At 47.0% G+C, this 17,788-nt stretch overlaps 1 protein-coding gene across 10 annotated transcripts in view; it reads left to right on the top strand.

The window, feature by feature from the left end:
- The window catches only part of LOC125459639 (uncharacterized), a 496,378-nt gene that overhangs the window by 395,080 nt on the left and 83,510 nt on the right, over positions 1-17,788 (top strand). For all 10 annotated transcript variants that reach the window (XM_059651678.1, XM_059651677.1, XM_048546255.2 and 7 more), the window contains 2 exons: positions 10,528-10,652; positions 12,323-12,505. In XM_059651678.1, the coding sequence (XP_059507661.1) occupies positions 10,548-10,652; positions 12,323-12,505 (288 nt within the window). In that variant the 5' untranslated portion in view covers positions 10,528-10,547. The remainder of the gene's footprint in view (positions 1-10,527; positions 10,653-12,322; positions 12,506-17,788) is intronic.

The raw sequence follows: 17,788 nt of genomic DNA on the forward strand, positions 1-17,788 counted from the left end.
AGAGCAATTAAGAGTCAACCACATGGGTCACATGTAGGCCAGACCAGATAAGGTTGGCAGATTTCCTCCTCTGAAGGACATTGGTGAACCAAATGAGTTGTTATGACAATTTCTGCCTGCTGAAATAAATATAAGCAGCACAATTTATTTCTTAACAGCCTCTAGATCAAAGAAGTCAGGCTGCAGAATTTCCTGGAGTTCATTGCTCTGGTTTCAGTTTTTGTTTTTATATTTATGTTCCCTTGCTTCCAACCAGCTAGAATACAAAAGAAAATTCAAGTCTCCAAGAGCTGCCATTTCAGAAAAATGTTTCCAAGCTGTAGAATCTGGGGTGCTATAAGATTCTAACTCAATTTCTACTCCACCTAGTACCTCCAGGCTTCAGACCACAGATTAAAAATATACTTCTCTGCTGCTATTTTTTGATTTATGCAACTTATCTTGCTGTGCTGGAATGGCTAGATGAATTTTGATCTCAGAAGTGCCTCTCTGAATGGCAATGAATATTACTCAATGAGAAGATGGTAAAATAAAATCATAGACCAAGACCTGATAGAGCAGCAGGCACCTACATCCATGTCGTAAATTTTGGGAAATAACTTCACCGTTATTTCTGAGAGGCCTGACCTGATCTTGCAGCTATCAGGCAGCTCATGAGATACAGATGAGGCTCCTCTCTCTTTCAGGGAGGAGATTCCAACCCACTCAACCTGAAGAAACAACATGAATATAGTCCTAGGATAAAGGTAGATGACATTGGGAACATTGGAGCTAATCAAGTACAATTGAACGAGTTTGGTTGGGGAATTGTTGATGGTGAGGCACAGGGTGGATGCGGTGTTGGTGGGATAGCTACAGGAATGACCATAGCCAATGGGCAGACCCTCCTTGAGCAAGAATACCCAATCTGGTGCACACTCTGAAAGCCTGCAAAAGGACAACTATTGGAGGAAGGGAGGCTTAACTAGTCCTTAAGTGGTCATGTATGGGTAAGCTTCTGGGTGGGATGGCCATTTGCCACTTTCTCTGTGCCAATAAAATTCTAGCAATGGCACATGGGTGCCACAAAATCCCTCCCCACCTGACTCTAATGCCACCTATCACCTCCTGTCAGCACAATCATAGAGTTCTCAAAATCTTAGCAATAGAAATCTTAGCTGAGCTGGAAGGTTAGTTTTCAGACGCTTCGTCACCATTCTAGGTAACATCATCAGTGAGCCTCCGACGAAGCGCTGGTGTTATGTCCCTCTTTCTATTTATCTGGTTAGGTTTCCTTGGGTTGGTGATGTCATTTCCTGCGTTGGTGATGTCATTTCCTGTTCTTTTTCTCAGGGGATGGTAGATTGATTTGGAGCCAATGTGTTTGTTGATGGAGTTCCGGTTGGAATGCCATGCTTCTAGGAATTCTCGTGCGTGTCTCTGTTTGGCTTGTCCTAGGATGGATGTGTTGTCTCAATCAAAGTGGTGTCCTTCCTCATCTGTATGTAAGTGATAGTGGGTCATGTTGTTTTGTGGCTAGTTGATGTTCATGTATCCTGGTGGCTAGCTTTCTGCCAGTTTGTACAATGTAGTGTTTGTCACAGTTCTTGCAAGGTATTTTGTAGATGACGTTTGTTTTATTTGTTGTCTGTATAAGGTCTTTTAAGTTCATTAGCTGCTGTTTTAGTGTGCTGGTGGGTTTGTGGGCTACCCTGATGCCAAGCGGTCCAAGTAGTCTGGCAGTCATTTCAGAAATGTCTTTGATGTAGGGGAGAGTGGTTATGGTTTCTGAGCCCGTTTTGTCTGTTTGTTTGGGTTTATTGCTGAGGAATCGGCGGACTGTGTTCATAGGGTACCCGTTCTTTTTGAATACACTGTATAGGTGATTTTCCTCTGCTCTTCATAGTCCCTCTGTGCTGCAGTGTGTGGTGGCTCATAGGAATAATGTTCTAATGCAGCTTCGTTTGTGGGTGTTGGGATGGTTGCTCCTGTAGTTCAGTATTTGGTCCGTATGTGTTGTTTTCCTGTAGATGCTGGTTTGAAGTTCCCCATTGGCTGTTCGCTCTACTGTGACATCTAGGAATGGCAGTTTGCTGTTGTTTTCCTCCTCTTTTGTGAATGTTATGCCAGTAAGGGTATTATTGATGGTCTTGAATGTTTCCTCTAATTTGTTTTGTTTAGTGATGATAAAGGTGTCATCCACATAGCGGACCCAAAGTTTGGGTTGGATGATTGGCAGAGCTGTTTGTTCGATTCTCTGCATTACTGCCTCTGCTAAGAACCCTAATATCGGAGATCCCATGGGTGTACCGTTGGTTTGTCTGTAGGTTTTGTTATTGAAAGACACCAAGATAGAAGAGGATGAAATAATGGTCTCCTTTGACATAACAGCCCTGTTCACATCCATCAACATCAACCTGGCCAAAGAAACACTGATGACACTATTAGAAGAACAGAAGACACATACACCTGACACCACTAACCTCATCAGCAAGGACAACATCATCAAGCTAGTGGACCTATGCCTCACCACCCACTTTACTTTCAATAACAAAACCTACAGACAAACCAACGGTACACCCATGGGATCTCCGATATTAGGGTTCTTAGCAGAGGCAGTAATGCAGAGACTCTAACAAACAGCTCTGCCAATCATCCAACCCAAACTTTGGGTCTGCTATGTGGATGACACCTTTATCATCACTAAACAAAACAAATTAGAGGAAACATTCAAGACCATCAATAATACCCTTTACTGGCATAACATTCACAAAAGAGGAGGAAAATAACAACAAACTGCCATTCCTAGATGTCACAGTAGAGCGAACAGCCAATGGGGAACTTCAAACCAGCGTCTACAGGAAAACAACACATACGGACCAAATACTGAACTACAGGAGCAACCATCCCAACACCCACAAACGAAGCTGCATTAGAACATTATTTCAACGAGCCACCACACACTGCAGCACAGAGGAACTACGCAGAGCAGAGGAAAATCACCTAAACAGCGTATTCAAAAAGAACGGGTACCCTATGAACACAGTCCGCCGATTCCTCAGCAATAAACCCAAACAAACAGACAAAACGGGCTCAGAAACCATAACCACGCTCCCCTACATCAAAGACATTTCCGAAATGACTGCCAGACTACTCGGACCTCTTGGCATCAGGGTAGCCCACAAACCCACCAGCACACTAAAACAGCAGCTAATGAACTTAAAAGACCCTATACAGACAACAAATAAAACAAACGTCATCTACAAAATACCTTGCAAGAACTGTGACAAACACTACATTGTACAAACTGGCAGAAAGCTAGCCACCAGGATACATGAACATCAACTAGCCACAAAACGACATGACCCACTATCACTCGTATCCTTACATACAAATGAGGAAGGACACCACTTTGATTGGGACAACACATCCATCCTAGGACAAGCCAAACAGAGACACGCACGAGAATTCCTAGAAGCATGGCATTCCAACCGGAACTCCATCAACAAACACATTGGCTCCAAATCAATCTACCATCCCCTGAGAAAAAGAACAGGAAATGACATCACCAATGCAGGAAATGACATCACCAACCCAAGGAAACAACCAGATAAATAGAAAGAGGGACATAACACCAGCGCTTCGTCGGAGGCTCACTGTTGATGTTACCTAGAATGGTGATGAAACATCTGGGGACAAACCTTACAGCTCAGTGAACCAGCTTACATCTCAAACACAATAAAGACCCACTCTCTTGTGGACCGAGAGGACGAGAGTGCTGTCTTGGAGGTGAAAGGAGGACGTCGGGTTGGCTGTGCACCCTTGCGACCAGTGGATCTTAATGCTGGCTTCGGCCTAACGCTGGTTCAGGGGAGCAGCCAACCTGCAACGATGGCTGCGGCAAGTGCTCGTGCCCCAGGTCAGGGGGTCCGGAACACCATCCGTGTTTCTGTAAAGAAGGTGGATGAAGGTGCACCTGTGGACCGCACCTTCTTCGTGAAGAGGATCCTGTTGGACTGTTGCGGGTTCGCTGCTGCGGACATTTACTGCCTGCAGGATTTCCCCGGAGGAGGTTTTTACGATGTGACCTTCCGGAGTGCCAAGCTTTGCGAGCGCTTCCTGGAGGTTTTCAAGGAGAAAGGAGGTGAGGGCCCCCTCTCTGTATTGACCGCTGTCCCACTGTTTGTGATGCCAGCACAGAGGAGCCGTATGGTGACTGTACACATGTACAACCCGCATGTGCCAGCAGTTGATGTCCTGACCTTCCTCGGAAGGTATGTGAAGGTGGAAGGGGACCTAACTGACATCATGGACCCCTTTGGCATCTGGACGAGTAAGAGGCAGGTCAGGGCTGAGGATGGGCGCAGACGGGAATGTCGCACACCCACCGTCCAGCTTCGCGATCGGCGGGAGCAGGGGCTACCTGACCTATGCAGGGCAACCTAAAGTCTGCCATGCCTGTGGTAGGTCAGGTCACATGGCGGCCGACTGCAAAGTCACCATCTGCAGGAACTGCAGGGAGGAGGGACACCTTGCAAAGGATTGCCCACGAGAGAGAAGCTGCAACCTTTGCGGGGAAGCGGGCCACTTCTATAGGGCATGCCCGCAGCGGGGTACCACCTACGCCCAGGTCGCCGGCAGGGGAAATGCGGGGCCAGCCCCCCCGGAGGAGAGGAAGGCACCAGGGCCCAGCAAGGACCCCACTAATGTGCAGGAGGGCCAGGCCGTGCAGGGGGGCCCAGCCCTGCAGGATGGGCCCGAGGCCAGCAAAGCACCCCTGCAGGCTCCGATCCCCCCCGACAACCCGGAGCCAATGGAGGCGGCGGCAGGCAACCCAGGGGAGTGGACTACAGTCCGGAAAGCGAGGAGGAAGGTGCGTCGACGGGCCCAGGAACCGCAACAATCAGGAGGGAAGAGGCAGCTACAGGGGGGCTATAAGAGCTCCTCTGACGAGGAGGATTCGGAGAGGGCCCACCCGAAGCAGAAGTTAAAGGTCTCGAGGGGGAAGGAAAGCAGCACCCCGCTTCCAGGTGACGGGAGGCGTCCTGAGGCTCACTCCGACACCCAGTCAAGTGCCGCTGGAGCACTGGAGGGCCCCCCGGAACTTCCAGGCAGGAAGGAGGAAACAGCACGTCCCCAGCCTGATCCGGAGCCGGACCCTCCTGCCTCCGCACCCCTGGCGGGGGGATGCCACCCGGAAGGCAACACAGACGGTTTCCTGAGCCCAGAGAGCGTCCAGCAGTTAGCCCGGGCAATGGGCATGAAGGGACAGATGGAGGGGCTGGACCTTGGACCTGGGGAGGGTACTGCGGTCACTGCCCACAATGGGGGTACGAATTGCGAGCATTAATGTGCGCAGCGTCAAGTCAACCGCGAGATGTGTGTCCACGTTAGCCTACCTGACCACCATCAAGGCGGACCTCCTGTTTCTGCAGGAGTGCGGGATACCGCACCTCGGCAGGTACGGGAAATGGTCCGGCGCCTGGACCTGTGGGCCTTCGATCTGGTCGGGGGGTAACGCCTGTCGCTCCTCGGGCCTGGCTATTCTGCTGCGGGGGCACAACTTCACCATCTCTTAAGTTCAGGAGGTGGTGGGGGGGCGCCTCCTAGTGGCTGACATCACCTACAGGAATGCTCCCCTGAGGCTGATCAATGTGTACGCCCCAGTGGTACGGAGTGAGCGGTTGGACGTCCTGCAGCGGCTTCCACCCCTGCTGGCTATGTCCAGGCCGGTCATGCTAGGCGGAGACTTCAACTGCATCATTGATGCAGATGGAAGATCCGGCGTGGGGACAGCGGGTGGGGGGATTCAACTGGATGTCACGTCCAGATTCCTGATGGGCACGGTGAAGGACGCCAAGCTGCTCGACGTCTTCAGCACCCCTGCAGACGGAGCGCAGCAGAGGTACACCTGGTCGCAGCCAGACGGGTCTATCCGCTCAAGGATAGACTTCCTGTTTGTGTCACGGACGTTCTCGGTCAGATCCACTGGTGTCGAGCCGGTGTTCTTCTCTGACCACTGCCTCCTGTTGGCCGACTGTCACTTACAGGACGACCAGCCGGCCGGCAAGGGGACGTGGAAGCTCAACACGACTCTGTTGACCCCAGAGAACGTCGAGGAGCTTAAGAGGGAGTACACCGGTTGGAGAACCGTGAAACCCCTCTTTGAGTCTCCAGGCGACTGGTGGGAGACGGTGAAGGAGAACATCAAGAGGTTCTTTGTCCTCAAGGGTGTTCAGAAGGCAAGAGAGAGGCGGGGAAAGCTGTCGCGACTCCAGAAAAGGGTGCAGAACCTGCTCCTTCTGCAGTTGATGGGGGTCGATGTCACGGAGGACCTCCGCGAGGTGAGGGGCCAGCAAGCCTCGCTCTTCGCCGCGGAGGCCTCCAGGATAATCTTCCGGTCCAGGGTCCGCTCCGTGGAGCAGGACGAGACGTGCTCGCGTTTCTTCTTTCAGAAGGTGCACAAAGAGAGCTCTGTGCTTAGCCGGCTGAAGGAGGACGACGGCTCGGTGAAGTCGTCTCGGCCCGACGTTTTGAGGATCAGCAGATCCTTCTATGCCGGACTGTACGACACGAAGCCCACGGACAGCACGGCCTCCGAGTCGTTCCTGTCGTCTATCACGGAGGTCTTAGACGACGGCACGAGGGAGTGGCTGGACCGGCCGATATCCCTGGACGAGCTGGCCAGAGCCCTCAAGTCCTTGCAGAGGAATAGGACTCCCGGAAGTGATGGCTTACCGGTCGAGCTGTATTCTGCTCTGTGGGGCCTGGTCGGCCAGGACCTGCTGGAGGTGTACGATAGTGCGCTTCGGGCAGGGGAAATGTGCAAGTCCATGAGGAAGGGCATCATCACCCTCATTTACAAGAGGAAGGGGGAGAGGGAAGAAATTAAGAATTGGCGTCCCATTTCACTTTTGAACGTGGACTACAAAATCCTGGCCAAGGTCATTGCCAACCGGGTCAGGTCTGTCCTGGAGTCGGTGATTCACCCTGACCAAACCTGTGCTGTGCCGGGCAGGAAGATCGCTGAGAGCCTCGCGCTCATCAGGGATACGATCGCCTACGTACAGGACAGGCGGGTGGACACCTGCCTCGTCAGCCTGGACCAGGAGAAGGCCTTCGACAGGGTCTCTCATGCTTACATGAGGGACGTCCTCTCCAAATTGGGGTTCGGGGAGGGCATCCGTAATTGGATCCGGCTGCTCTACGCCAACATCGTTAGCGCAGTCTCGATCAACGGGTGGGAATCAGACAGTTTTCCTGTTAGATCTGGAGTCAGGCAGGGCTGCCCGCTCTCTCCTGCCTTGTTCGTGTGCTGTGTGGAGCCCTTCGCCGCCTCCATCAGGAAGGACGTGAGCCTGAGGGGCGTGACTATCCCAGGCAGCGGAGGCCTTCAGGTCAAGACCTCCCTGTACATGGATGATGTCGCCGTCTTCTGCACCGATCGTCGGTCGGTGAGTAGGCTGTTGGACATCTGCGGCCAGTTTGAACTGGCCTCGGGTGCCAAAGTCAATAGGGGTAAGAGCGAGGTCATGTTCTTCGGGAACTGGGACGACCGCTCCTTCATCCCCTTCACCGTCAGGACAGACTACCTGAAGGTGCTGGGTGTTTGGTTTGGTGGAGCTGGGGCATGCACTAAGACTTGGGAGGAGCGTATCTCCAAATTTAAGCAGAAGCTGGGCAGGTGGACGCTCCGGTCCCTCTCCATCGCGGGTAAGAACCTGGTTGTCAGGTGCGAGGGGCTTTCGGTACTGTTGTATGTGGCGCAGGCCTGGCCTATTACCTGGACCTGCGCCGCTGCGGTCACCCGGGCCATCTTCCACTTCATTTGGGGGTCGAGGATGGACCGGGTCCGCAGAGATACCATGTACAAAGACCTGGGAAATGGGGGAAAGGGCGTACCGAACGCCACCCTCGCCCTGACGGCTACCTTTGTGTGTGGCTGCATCAAGCTGTGCGTAGATCCTCAGTACGCAAACACCAAGTGTCACTACTTACTGAGGTTCTACCTGTCCCCGGTGTTGCGAAGGATGGGCCTGGCCTCGTTGCCGCGGAACGCTCCGAGTAGTTGGACCGTTCCGTACCACCTGTCCTTCGTGGAGAAATTTTTGAAAGGAAACACCTTTGACCACAAGGCCGTCAGGCAGTGGTCAGCACGTAGTATCCTCAGGACCCTTCGGGAAAAGGAGAGGGTGGATCCCGTCGTGTGGTTCCCCATGCAGACTGCCAAAGTCGTTTGGCAGAATGCCTCATCGCCAGAACTTTCAAACAAGCACAAGGACATTGCTTGGCTGGCGGTGAGAGGGGCTCTGCCAGTGAGATCCTTTATGCATGCCCGGAATCTCTGCACCATCGCACGCTGCCCTCGAGGTGGCTGCGGGGGGGACGAGACTGTCGATCACCTCCTACTGGAGTGTGCCTATGCGCAGGAGGTCTGGAGGGGGATGCAGTGGTATTTGTCGAGGTTCGTCCCGAGCAGCTCCGTGACGCGGGACTCCGTGCTCTACGGGCTGTTTCCGGGGACGCACACCGAGACCAACATCAACTGCGCCTGGAGGACCATCAATGCGGTGAAAGACGCTCTTTGGTCTGCCCGCAACTTGCTGGTCTGCCAGCTGAAAGAACTGACCCCGACCGAGTGTTGCAGACTGGCGCACTCCAAGGTCCAGGGCTACGTGCTGAGGGACGCGCTAAAGCTTGGGGCAGCCGCCGCCAAGGCGCGGTGGGGAAAGACCACCGTATGAGCCCCCTCGTCCAGAAAAGGGAAAAGAATCCTATCTGGTAACTGGGCCCAGCTGGCGCCTTCCCCAACTGGGCAGGGGGCCAACTGGGACTGTGCGGGGTGACGACTGCCGGGGCGGTTTCTTTGCTTTGTTTCTTTTTTCTCTGTTTTGTTTTTTTTTCCCTTTTAGTTGGTGTACGTACCCCCGGGTAACCCGGAGTGGCTTGCATGACTGGGTAGGTGTATAAATGTTTTATTTTTTGTACATTCTATGAATAAAGTATATTTTTTCAAATAAAAAAAAAGGTGATGAAACGTCTGAAAACTAACCTTCCAGCTCAGCGAGCAAACTCACATCCAGGGTAACAAAGTGTAGACCTGGATGAGCACAGCAGGCCAAGCAGCATCTCAGGAGCACAAAAGCTGATGTTTCGGGCCTAGACCCTTCATTAGAGAAACGTCAGCTTTTGTGCTCCTGAGATGCTGCTTGGCCTGCTGTGCTCATCCAGCTTCACACTTCGTTATCGTGGATTCTCCAGCATCTGCAGTTCCCATTATCACTTCAAAAAGGGTGTCAAGGCATTGGAAACTAATTGGACGGTTCTTTCAAAGAGCCAGCACAAGTATGATGGATCAGATGGTTTTAACCTATACTCTACCATTCAGTGTTAAATCCACTTTCCTACTGATCTCAGTGAAACTGCTCAGAATTTTTAAAACATCATCACATTTCTTCTTATCTTTTCTATTACTAGTGAAAAAAGGTCCCAATTTCTTTAGTATTTTCTCACAGCTAAAATCTCTCTTGTCTATGGTAATGTCTTCATGAATCTCTTAAAGCTTTGACAGCCTCCCTAAAGCACTGGAAACAATACTCTGAACTCATGCCTGAAGAATGTGTATAAACTTGCCATTATCTCTTAGCTTTTATGCTTTAATCTGTAGTTTTTAAAGCTTGAAATATCATATTCCCTTCATAGCAACTTTGTTATTCAATTCTCAGGTGGCAAGGTGGGTAGCACTACTGTTTCGCAGCACCAGGGACACGGGGTCAATTTCAGCCTCAGACATCTGTCTGTGTGGAGCTTGCACATTCTCCCAGTGTCTGCATGGTTTTCCTTTGGGTGCTCCAGTTTCCTCCCTTGATCCAAAGATGGGCAGGTTAGGTGGATTGGCTGTGGGAAAAGGTAGGATAGATCTGGGTGGAATGCTCTTTGGAGGGTTGGTATGGATTTGATGGGCCAAATGGCCTGCTTCCACACCGTAAGGATTCTATTCTCTGATTCTTTTTCTGAAGGTAAGTCCAAGCCAAAGTACCATGAACTCCATGAAGGGTAGGATAAGGAGACAGATCCCATATGCAGTGCAGCCAGAAAGGGGTCAAAAACAATGCTGTTAGCACCAGCCTGATTCCTACCGACAAGCTGAGACATCTGGCCCCCTGAGGAGTCAGAGATGTTGTGATTTTTACATGTATGCCTATAACCTGTGATCTTGCATTTGACAAGAGGACAGAACTATTTAAACCATTCAGAGTTCTTGATTGGAGTACCTATGGAGACAGGTCATAATAGAATTTAAATGTCACTACAGTGCTCTAGAACTCAAACAATCCTGCCCAACATCATAGAAAATGAGCTAACGTTATTAAAAAAACATATGGCCATGAGGGAAATAAAGATTTTTGAAAAGAATGGAAATGTCCTTTTTTCACTTTGAGTGAAAATCAATATCAGAAAATATACAATAATTGATTGACTCTGTACTTTGACCATCTATCATTCTATATTTTATGAATGATCTCTCTCTCTCTCTTATTATTTTAGTTGGAAGATTTGGTCAAAGAATGGACCCACCAACAGCTTGTGTACCTTGGTGTAGCCCACCTGACATACAGGGTCGACAAAACATGCCTAGTAACATCGATCTGGAGCAAAATGTCATCTTCTCAGTGAGTGTAATTAGTTTTTCAGTTGTAGTGTCTGTGAGATTGACAGTGCCACTGACAGGGTGGCTAGGTTTGTGCATATCAGCATACAATAGTTGACAGATCTCCCAGTGAAACCTTCTCCCACATTTCTTCGGCAGGTAATCCCTGTAATCCACTGACTTGTTGACGGCTATTTTCATGAGCTGACGCTGGTGAAGAGTGCCATACTATGCAGCTCTGAAATCTCATTAAGCAAATCTTCGACACCCTGCATTACATATTATAATGAGCCATTGTGATGAAGCACAAAAACACTTCTTAATGAGTAGGATGGATTTTATGTTACGCTGGGCTTTGATTAATGAACCAAAATCATTGATGAAGTCATATACCATGCCTGATCTATGACCTTTCAATATAAAACACATTTTGGATGAAAGCAATTATGGATCAAATAACCTTCTTCACAGAGTTGCCAATGTATAATTGAGACTTAAAGTCAGCATTCTAATAAGCCTGCTTATAACGAGTGAGTTTTATAAATCAAGCTCTACAGAATAATCAAAAGCAGTTTGAGATGATTATTTGATTAAAGCAATGCAAAACAAACAGACCTAAGTTATATTATCATCTCGACTGTGGATTCTGAGCGGAGCATTCAGGATGATGCCAATTTTTTTTTCATGTTGGCAAAACAGCAATAGTATTATTTAATTGATGGCCTGGGAATATTTTAAACATCCCATTGCACAAGCTTCAGTCATATTTCAGCCAGTGGGAAGTGGACATGATAGGAGGCACATCAATAAAGCAGTATTACAGGACCTTGTTAGGATGCTATCCACAGATACCACTCAGATTATGTTGCACAATTAACATTGATGGTTGAGATAGTTTTGTTTAACTGCATATTTAACAAAAAGGAATTGATAATTTATCATATTATAATGCTGGAGATGATTTCATTAAACCTAAACAGCTGTCTAGTGATTAGTGCCATTGGGCAATAGACTTTAATAAGCCAGGTTGAATATTGTTTAAGCGTTACTAATATTATCCATGAAGCTCACAGAAGCAGTGTTCCCTAAACCACAAATAGGTATTCCCATTAAAGTAATAAACATGTAATCAAGTTATTACTTTCATATTTTTGAAATTATATACAATAAGTGATCTTTAATTGTGTATTAGTTGTCAAATTATTATCTAGAATGCATTAGATAATGCCTCAGTTTTGAATTTTAGCGATGCTGACACAGGTTTGATCGTCCAGGACAACAGATTGCTATTGCCATTCTAAATTCCATTTGGGCCATTTCTCCATATATATCTCCCAAGATCACCTTTTAAAATTTCTTCTTTGAGGGTCAGGTTTCACCAGTTATTCATCCTAATGTCAATCTGTTTAATGCATATAATACCAGACACGTGACAGCAACATATTGATGAAATATTTCAAAATTCAATATAAAATATGTATTTTGATAATGACCCAGAATTCAACAGTCAGAAAGCTTTACCATGTCACTGATCAGATCCCAAAGAATTGTTTTTGATTACAAATGGGTGTTGTTTCGATAGTAAGGCCAAGTTCCTTTACAAGAATATAATATTCTAATAATGGAAAATTAGTTGTTATGAAGCTATAATTTATTTTGTATTATTGAACTTAAACTGTTCATATTTTAAAGGATATCTGTGCTCTGGATGAAATCAATATCAACAAGTCAATAAAAAGAAATGCATTTGGGACACGCATCCAGATTAAAGAAGTGCCAATACCACAAATGTACCAGAAGGCCCTACACAAGGTCCCGGGCAGTCTAGGTGCCAAGGGTATGAGAACTGTGGTGGTGTCCTCCGCTAGGTCAAATGTGAGTAACATGACAAACAGTTTCACTTTCAGTGAGACATGTAACCCCTGCAACAAAATATTCAAATATGTGCTATTTCTTGAATTATTTCATAGGCATTATTATTTGAGAAAATGTTGGAGAGAGAATTGTTCAGTCATACAGAAGAAAGTGATATTTTCATAATCAAGTGAGGATGCTTGGATCGGCTTGCTCTTTTTGACCTCCTCAACTGGTTGAAGTGAAGATTTCAGTTTCCTTTAGGATACGTTAAAACTTTGCTGCAATTAAAATGTAGTTACGTGTTTTCACTTTAAACAATGAGCAGTCAATTCTTTGAGTGAAAAAAAACATATTTTGTTATCAGCTAACCTCTAGCACCACTCCCCACCCCCAACAAAAAAAGATATTACATCAAGTACAGGGCCTTTAGACACAAACACCCACATACGTGCTTACCTGCAAAAGGCCAAACACAATTGCTTATACACACACACACACACACACACACACACACACGAATTGTTGGGCCATCTATGGTTACATTTCATGTGCTTGATTCTGTAATGTTTCATTCCAGCCAGTGTTGTCACTAGCTTTTTCTTTTCGAAAGCCAGAGAAAGTCTCCTCCAGCCTATTTCAGTTTGACTGTCAAAGTTCCATCTCCTCTCTTCTTATTAAAACTTATTAGAACAGCAGTTTTATTATGTATGCTGTTTTTGTGGAAGTTGTGTCTTTAAATTTGGTAACAGTAGGTGAGGTTTCTTCTGCAACATGGAAGATTCTCAAATGAGATAGGAGAAGAAGACCTTTGCATGTGTCTATGGGGCTCAACCAGTGGAGCTTATGACCCATTTGTGGGCAACTTCTGATTGGCTGTCATCTTCTGATAACCTGAGTTTGGGTGTTTCGGTGTGTGATGGTCTGAAAAACCTTCCCGTGAAGACTCCCACCTCCAAGGAGGAAGCCACTCAACCCAGCAGCAAGGCTTTCCCGTGCACCTTCACCTCAGTTGGTCCTTTATCTAGATCAAACTCGGGAGCACGATCTGGTGAGCACCTCACTGATGCCTCCACGTCTGGTCGAGGAAGAGAGACTCAGTGAGAGATAAGGCATGTGTTCAGCTCCAGGGCAGAAGGTGTCAGCCATGAATGACTTTGTCACAATGCACAGACAGGTACACAGGAGCGGCAGGCAGGTTCATCAAAGGTGCTCAGAAACCTGGATCAAAGGACAGAGGAGGCCAACAAATTTTCTGCAACATTGTACTGATTCTAGCAATGCTTGAATCTGGCTGCCACCATGGATGGCTGACACCCACCAGTCAGAATCCAGGTGCAGCACACTCAGTAACTGTCAGACGCATGCGCAAACCTGCACACTGTCACTGTGGTCATTGATGCACAGTGTTCCAAACCATAACAAAACGCCTGCCTCTCCCTCCACACCAAAAAACCAATGAAGCCACAGAAACAGGTAGCCTGTAACATAGCACTGGAGAGCCGTTATGCTGAAAATCAATGCTCGCAACAGAGGCTAACACCTCCAACTCAGCACAAAATGAGTGAACACTTAGAAAGTAACAGTCATGAAACAAGCCCTGTTCAGATGCATTAGATAAGCATGTGCCCCTCCAGCTAAAGTGATGTGACAAACAGGTGTCTGAGCTCCAAAGTGAAATCCTGAAGGGTTGGAGCAGTCAATGAGTTGGTTCAAAAGGAGCCATGATGATGTGGTAAGGCTGTGGGTTTGATGATACGCAATTTTGTTGGATGAAGAGTGGAAGAGGACACTATCCATGCAGGGATGTTGTGGCAAAGACAGCCGTCTAAAGGCTTGGTGAAACTACTGATGAGTTGCTGGCATCAGGCAACCACTCAGGCTCTTATGTCAGGAATTGGCACCATCTAGTTTCATGGGAAAGGAGAAGAGAATCAGGAACTGCATAGAATTGAGATGGGTTTAGCTAATAATAAGATGCCAATGCATGGAATTAGGCAGTTGTCACTCATTGGTGAGATTCTGAGCTTGTTGTTTAAACAGCAGTAATAAAAGTGGAATATTTCTCTTGATATTAAGAATGTGAATTTTTCAATGTTGCTGAATTTTCCTAACTCTCTTACCATTGCTCAAACTGTTCAGGATGTGTAAAATTCCACCCATAGTGCTGCATTGCAATTTTAGATGAACTGCATAGCACCCCACCTCAACATGATGAACAAAATGGTGGGTGTTATCTTAAAACAGTCCTTAGATCAAGAACAGATTTGAACAAAATGAGATAACAAGTTGTAGAGCTGGATAAACACAGCAGGCCAAGCAGCATCAGAGGAACAGGACCTGCTGTGTTCATCCAGCTCTACACATTGTTATTTCAGATTCTCCAGCATTTGCAGTTCCTACTCTGTCTGAACAAAATGAGTCCTTGCCTTTGTTGGATCCTCATATGAAGTGTAAAGTTGCAATAGTGGTTATGAGCTCTAGGCTGAAGGGACATCTTCTGGTTCATGTTTAAGTGTTTGAGCTTTGAACTTTAGGGTTACTTTTAAGATGTTTGAAGAATGACTTGTGTTGGGCATGGGACAGAATATTCCCCTCCCTGTGGTGAGAGTAATGGCGAGTTTAGTTTGGTGGGCAAATGTTTAAAAGTCAGACGAATAATCTTTGCCAATTTTCCCGAAAAAACCTTAAGTGGCAACTTCAGAGTTCTGCTTGTGAGTAGTGATTACTTTATTTCCCTGCATTTGTGTATTATTAATACTCTGAGTTGACAAGCCTACATCCCATTTCCAGTTCTCTCCTGTACTCAAAAACTAGGTGGCACAAATTCTGTAGAGATAAATCAGAGTGGGTACCTGATAATTGGTACTTGTTGAAATACCAGTGCCAGGCATCATGCCATTGCTTCTTCTGATCAACAATTCTGTGAGGTCCAGGGCCATCATCATCTTCGAACATTCAGCCACACATTTGGCATCAGCTCCATGCCTGCTCTCGGACCAACCCAGAAACCAGAGCAGACCTTCAACATTTCACTTTGCAGCTGACAGACTTGCATGTTTCCACCAGATTACTTTGGGCACAAGGACAGATACACATCTCACACATCTATGCAGGTTACCTCTATGCTGACAATGATACATGCATGTTATGGGTCTTAACTCACTTTCGTCTCACAGTGCTTTCTGAGCACAGATTAACTTTCACCTTGAGTTACAGGCAGCCTTCATGGTTTTAGCACACAGAGTCTTTAGCGCTCAGTTAGAGGCTGTCAGCTGTGTACTTTAGTTTGCTTCTTATCAAAGAGAGAGAAAAAGAGACAGGCAGCTTGTGATGATAGGGAGCACCATGGTCTATCTATTAGTCAGATAGCCGGTGCACATGTTGCTACAGGGCACCGAGCCATTTCAATGTCATAACATGTGCTAGTAGCGTCAGTAGCAACAAAATTCAAGAGTTTCCAGCAAATGGTGATTTGTGAAAGTAAACGGGGAACAATCTTTAATGGATTGGGCTGCCCTCGATCAAGAGGCTGTTTCAGTTCACTACAGGGAGTGGTCATGGTCACTCAAGCACTTGATCATTTGAAAGTCCAGACATCCATGACCTAGCAATTTGGAGATTGGACCATAGTCAGACATGCAGGGCAAACGCAACAGGCAGGATTTATAGCTAGATCAGTTGGAATGCTATGCATTTCTCAAACTATAGGATTAGTTGTGATCAGTCAGGATTGTCCTGTCAAATCATTCCAATGTTTGGAACATGGTCACTCCTGGGCATTTGTACATTAATGGCTTGGGGATCATCAGGGCAATTCTTGATGAAAGTGGGCAACTCAAGTCTGGAAATAGGCTCGGGACAGGATGCTATCACTAAGGGAATAGTCACAGTGATAGAGGGCAATTGCTGACAGCAGGATAGGACCTGATTGTGAGGTGCGAGCTCTGGAAGGTTTGGGTTCAAGCAGGGCATTTTAACTCTGTCTGCTATATTGGGATGACATAGGCCCAAAACTGGTATGGATAAGTCACAGTCTGTGGCATTTCAAGGGAGCCAATCAATATTTATATAATGGGGTCAACCAAAGTAGGAGGAGGCTGAAAAATCACTCGGGCCATAGGGATAGCAATAGAAAAAGGAATGTGAAGAATGGGTAGGAAATCATGGGTCATAGGTATAATTTGCAAATCGTGCACACTAAAATGAAATTGGAACACCACCATGTCAGGTTGAAAGTCAACTGCATGAAAACTTCACAAAATAGCTGCACAAAGTGGGCAGGTGAAGTTACTGTTTTGTAGCTCTGCTGCAACATGAAAGCTTTGGCTATGCAACATATATGTGGATATGGTCATGTGCCTCAGAATTCTTTATTGAGGCATGGTTATAATTTCTTGGGAAACCTCCATACTACGTGTGGATACGATATGGGGCTTCATTGTTACAGACATGAAGACACAGGCATTCCTGCAATAAAATTAAATTATCTTTCTGAAACTCCTGCAGATTATCAGCGCTTGGAGTTTACATGGAGAATGCAATTGCTGGATGTGTTGATAATTCATCAAAGAAAGTGCAGAAGGGGAAAGGAGTTCGAACACTCTCAACAAGTCCAGCAAGAGCAGCAACTTTTAATGGCTGCTGCACACCATCAAGACAGAGAAGCAGAAGGTGAGGATCAATCAAGGAGATGCAAATGAATGATGAGGCCCTGAAACCATAGGTCTCATTGTCATGTTCATCAGTTGCTTGAAGGACAGTGCAAATGTTGACGAAGGATTTCCTACCCCATCATCATTGAACAATACAATCTGCTGGAGGAGGATTTGTGTTCGCGAGCAATGGGTGGTAATCCTATCCCAGCGGCTGTTAAGATGCCCTGAATTTTTATGTCAGTGGCTCATTTCATCAAACAACTAGCGGCCTGTGTGGCATCTCCCAACCCTCAAACTAAAGCCTGGATGTAAATGATGCCATTCCCTCCACATCACATCTCTCCATATATGTGCTTCAAGATGGTGAGAGTCAAGCAGCTGTGGCCCAGTGGGATTCTTCACCACCTGGATTCCCTTGATGCAGGGCATTATCCAGGTTTCTGAGAGAACATCCTATCGCCAGCCTATGATGTTTGCAGACAGAAAAACTTTTCAGACTATGTACCATTTGTATGTGACCAATGATTCAAATTCTAACGGTCTGTACCAGATACCATGGGAGCTGCCATACTTCTGGTGTACTAGAAAACTCACAGTTTCCTACTCCTTCCAAGACCCTGGGCCAATTCAGCAGTGGCTCCTGGGA

The sequence above is a fragment of the Stegostoma tigrinum genome, chromosome 16 (genome assembly GCF_030684315.1).
Source record: "Stegostoma tigrinum isolate sSteTig4 chromosome 16, sSteTig4.hap1, whole genome shotgun sequence".
Lineage (NCBI taxonomy): Eukaryota > Metazoa > Chordata > Chondrichthyes > Orectolobiformes > Stegostomatidae > Stegostoma > Stegostoma tigrinum.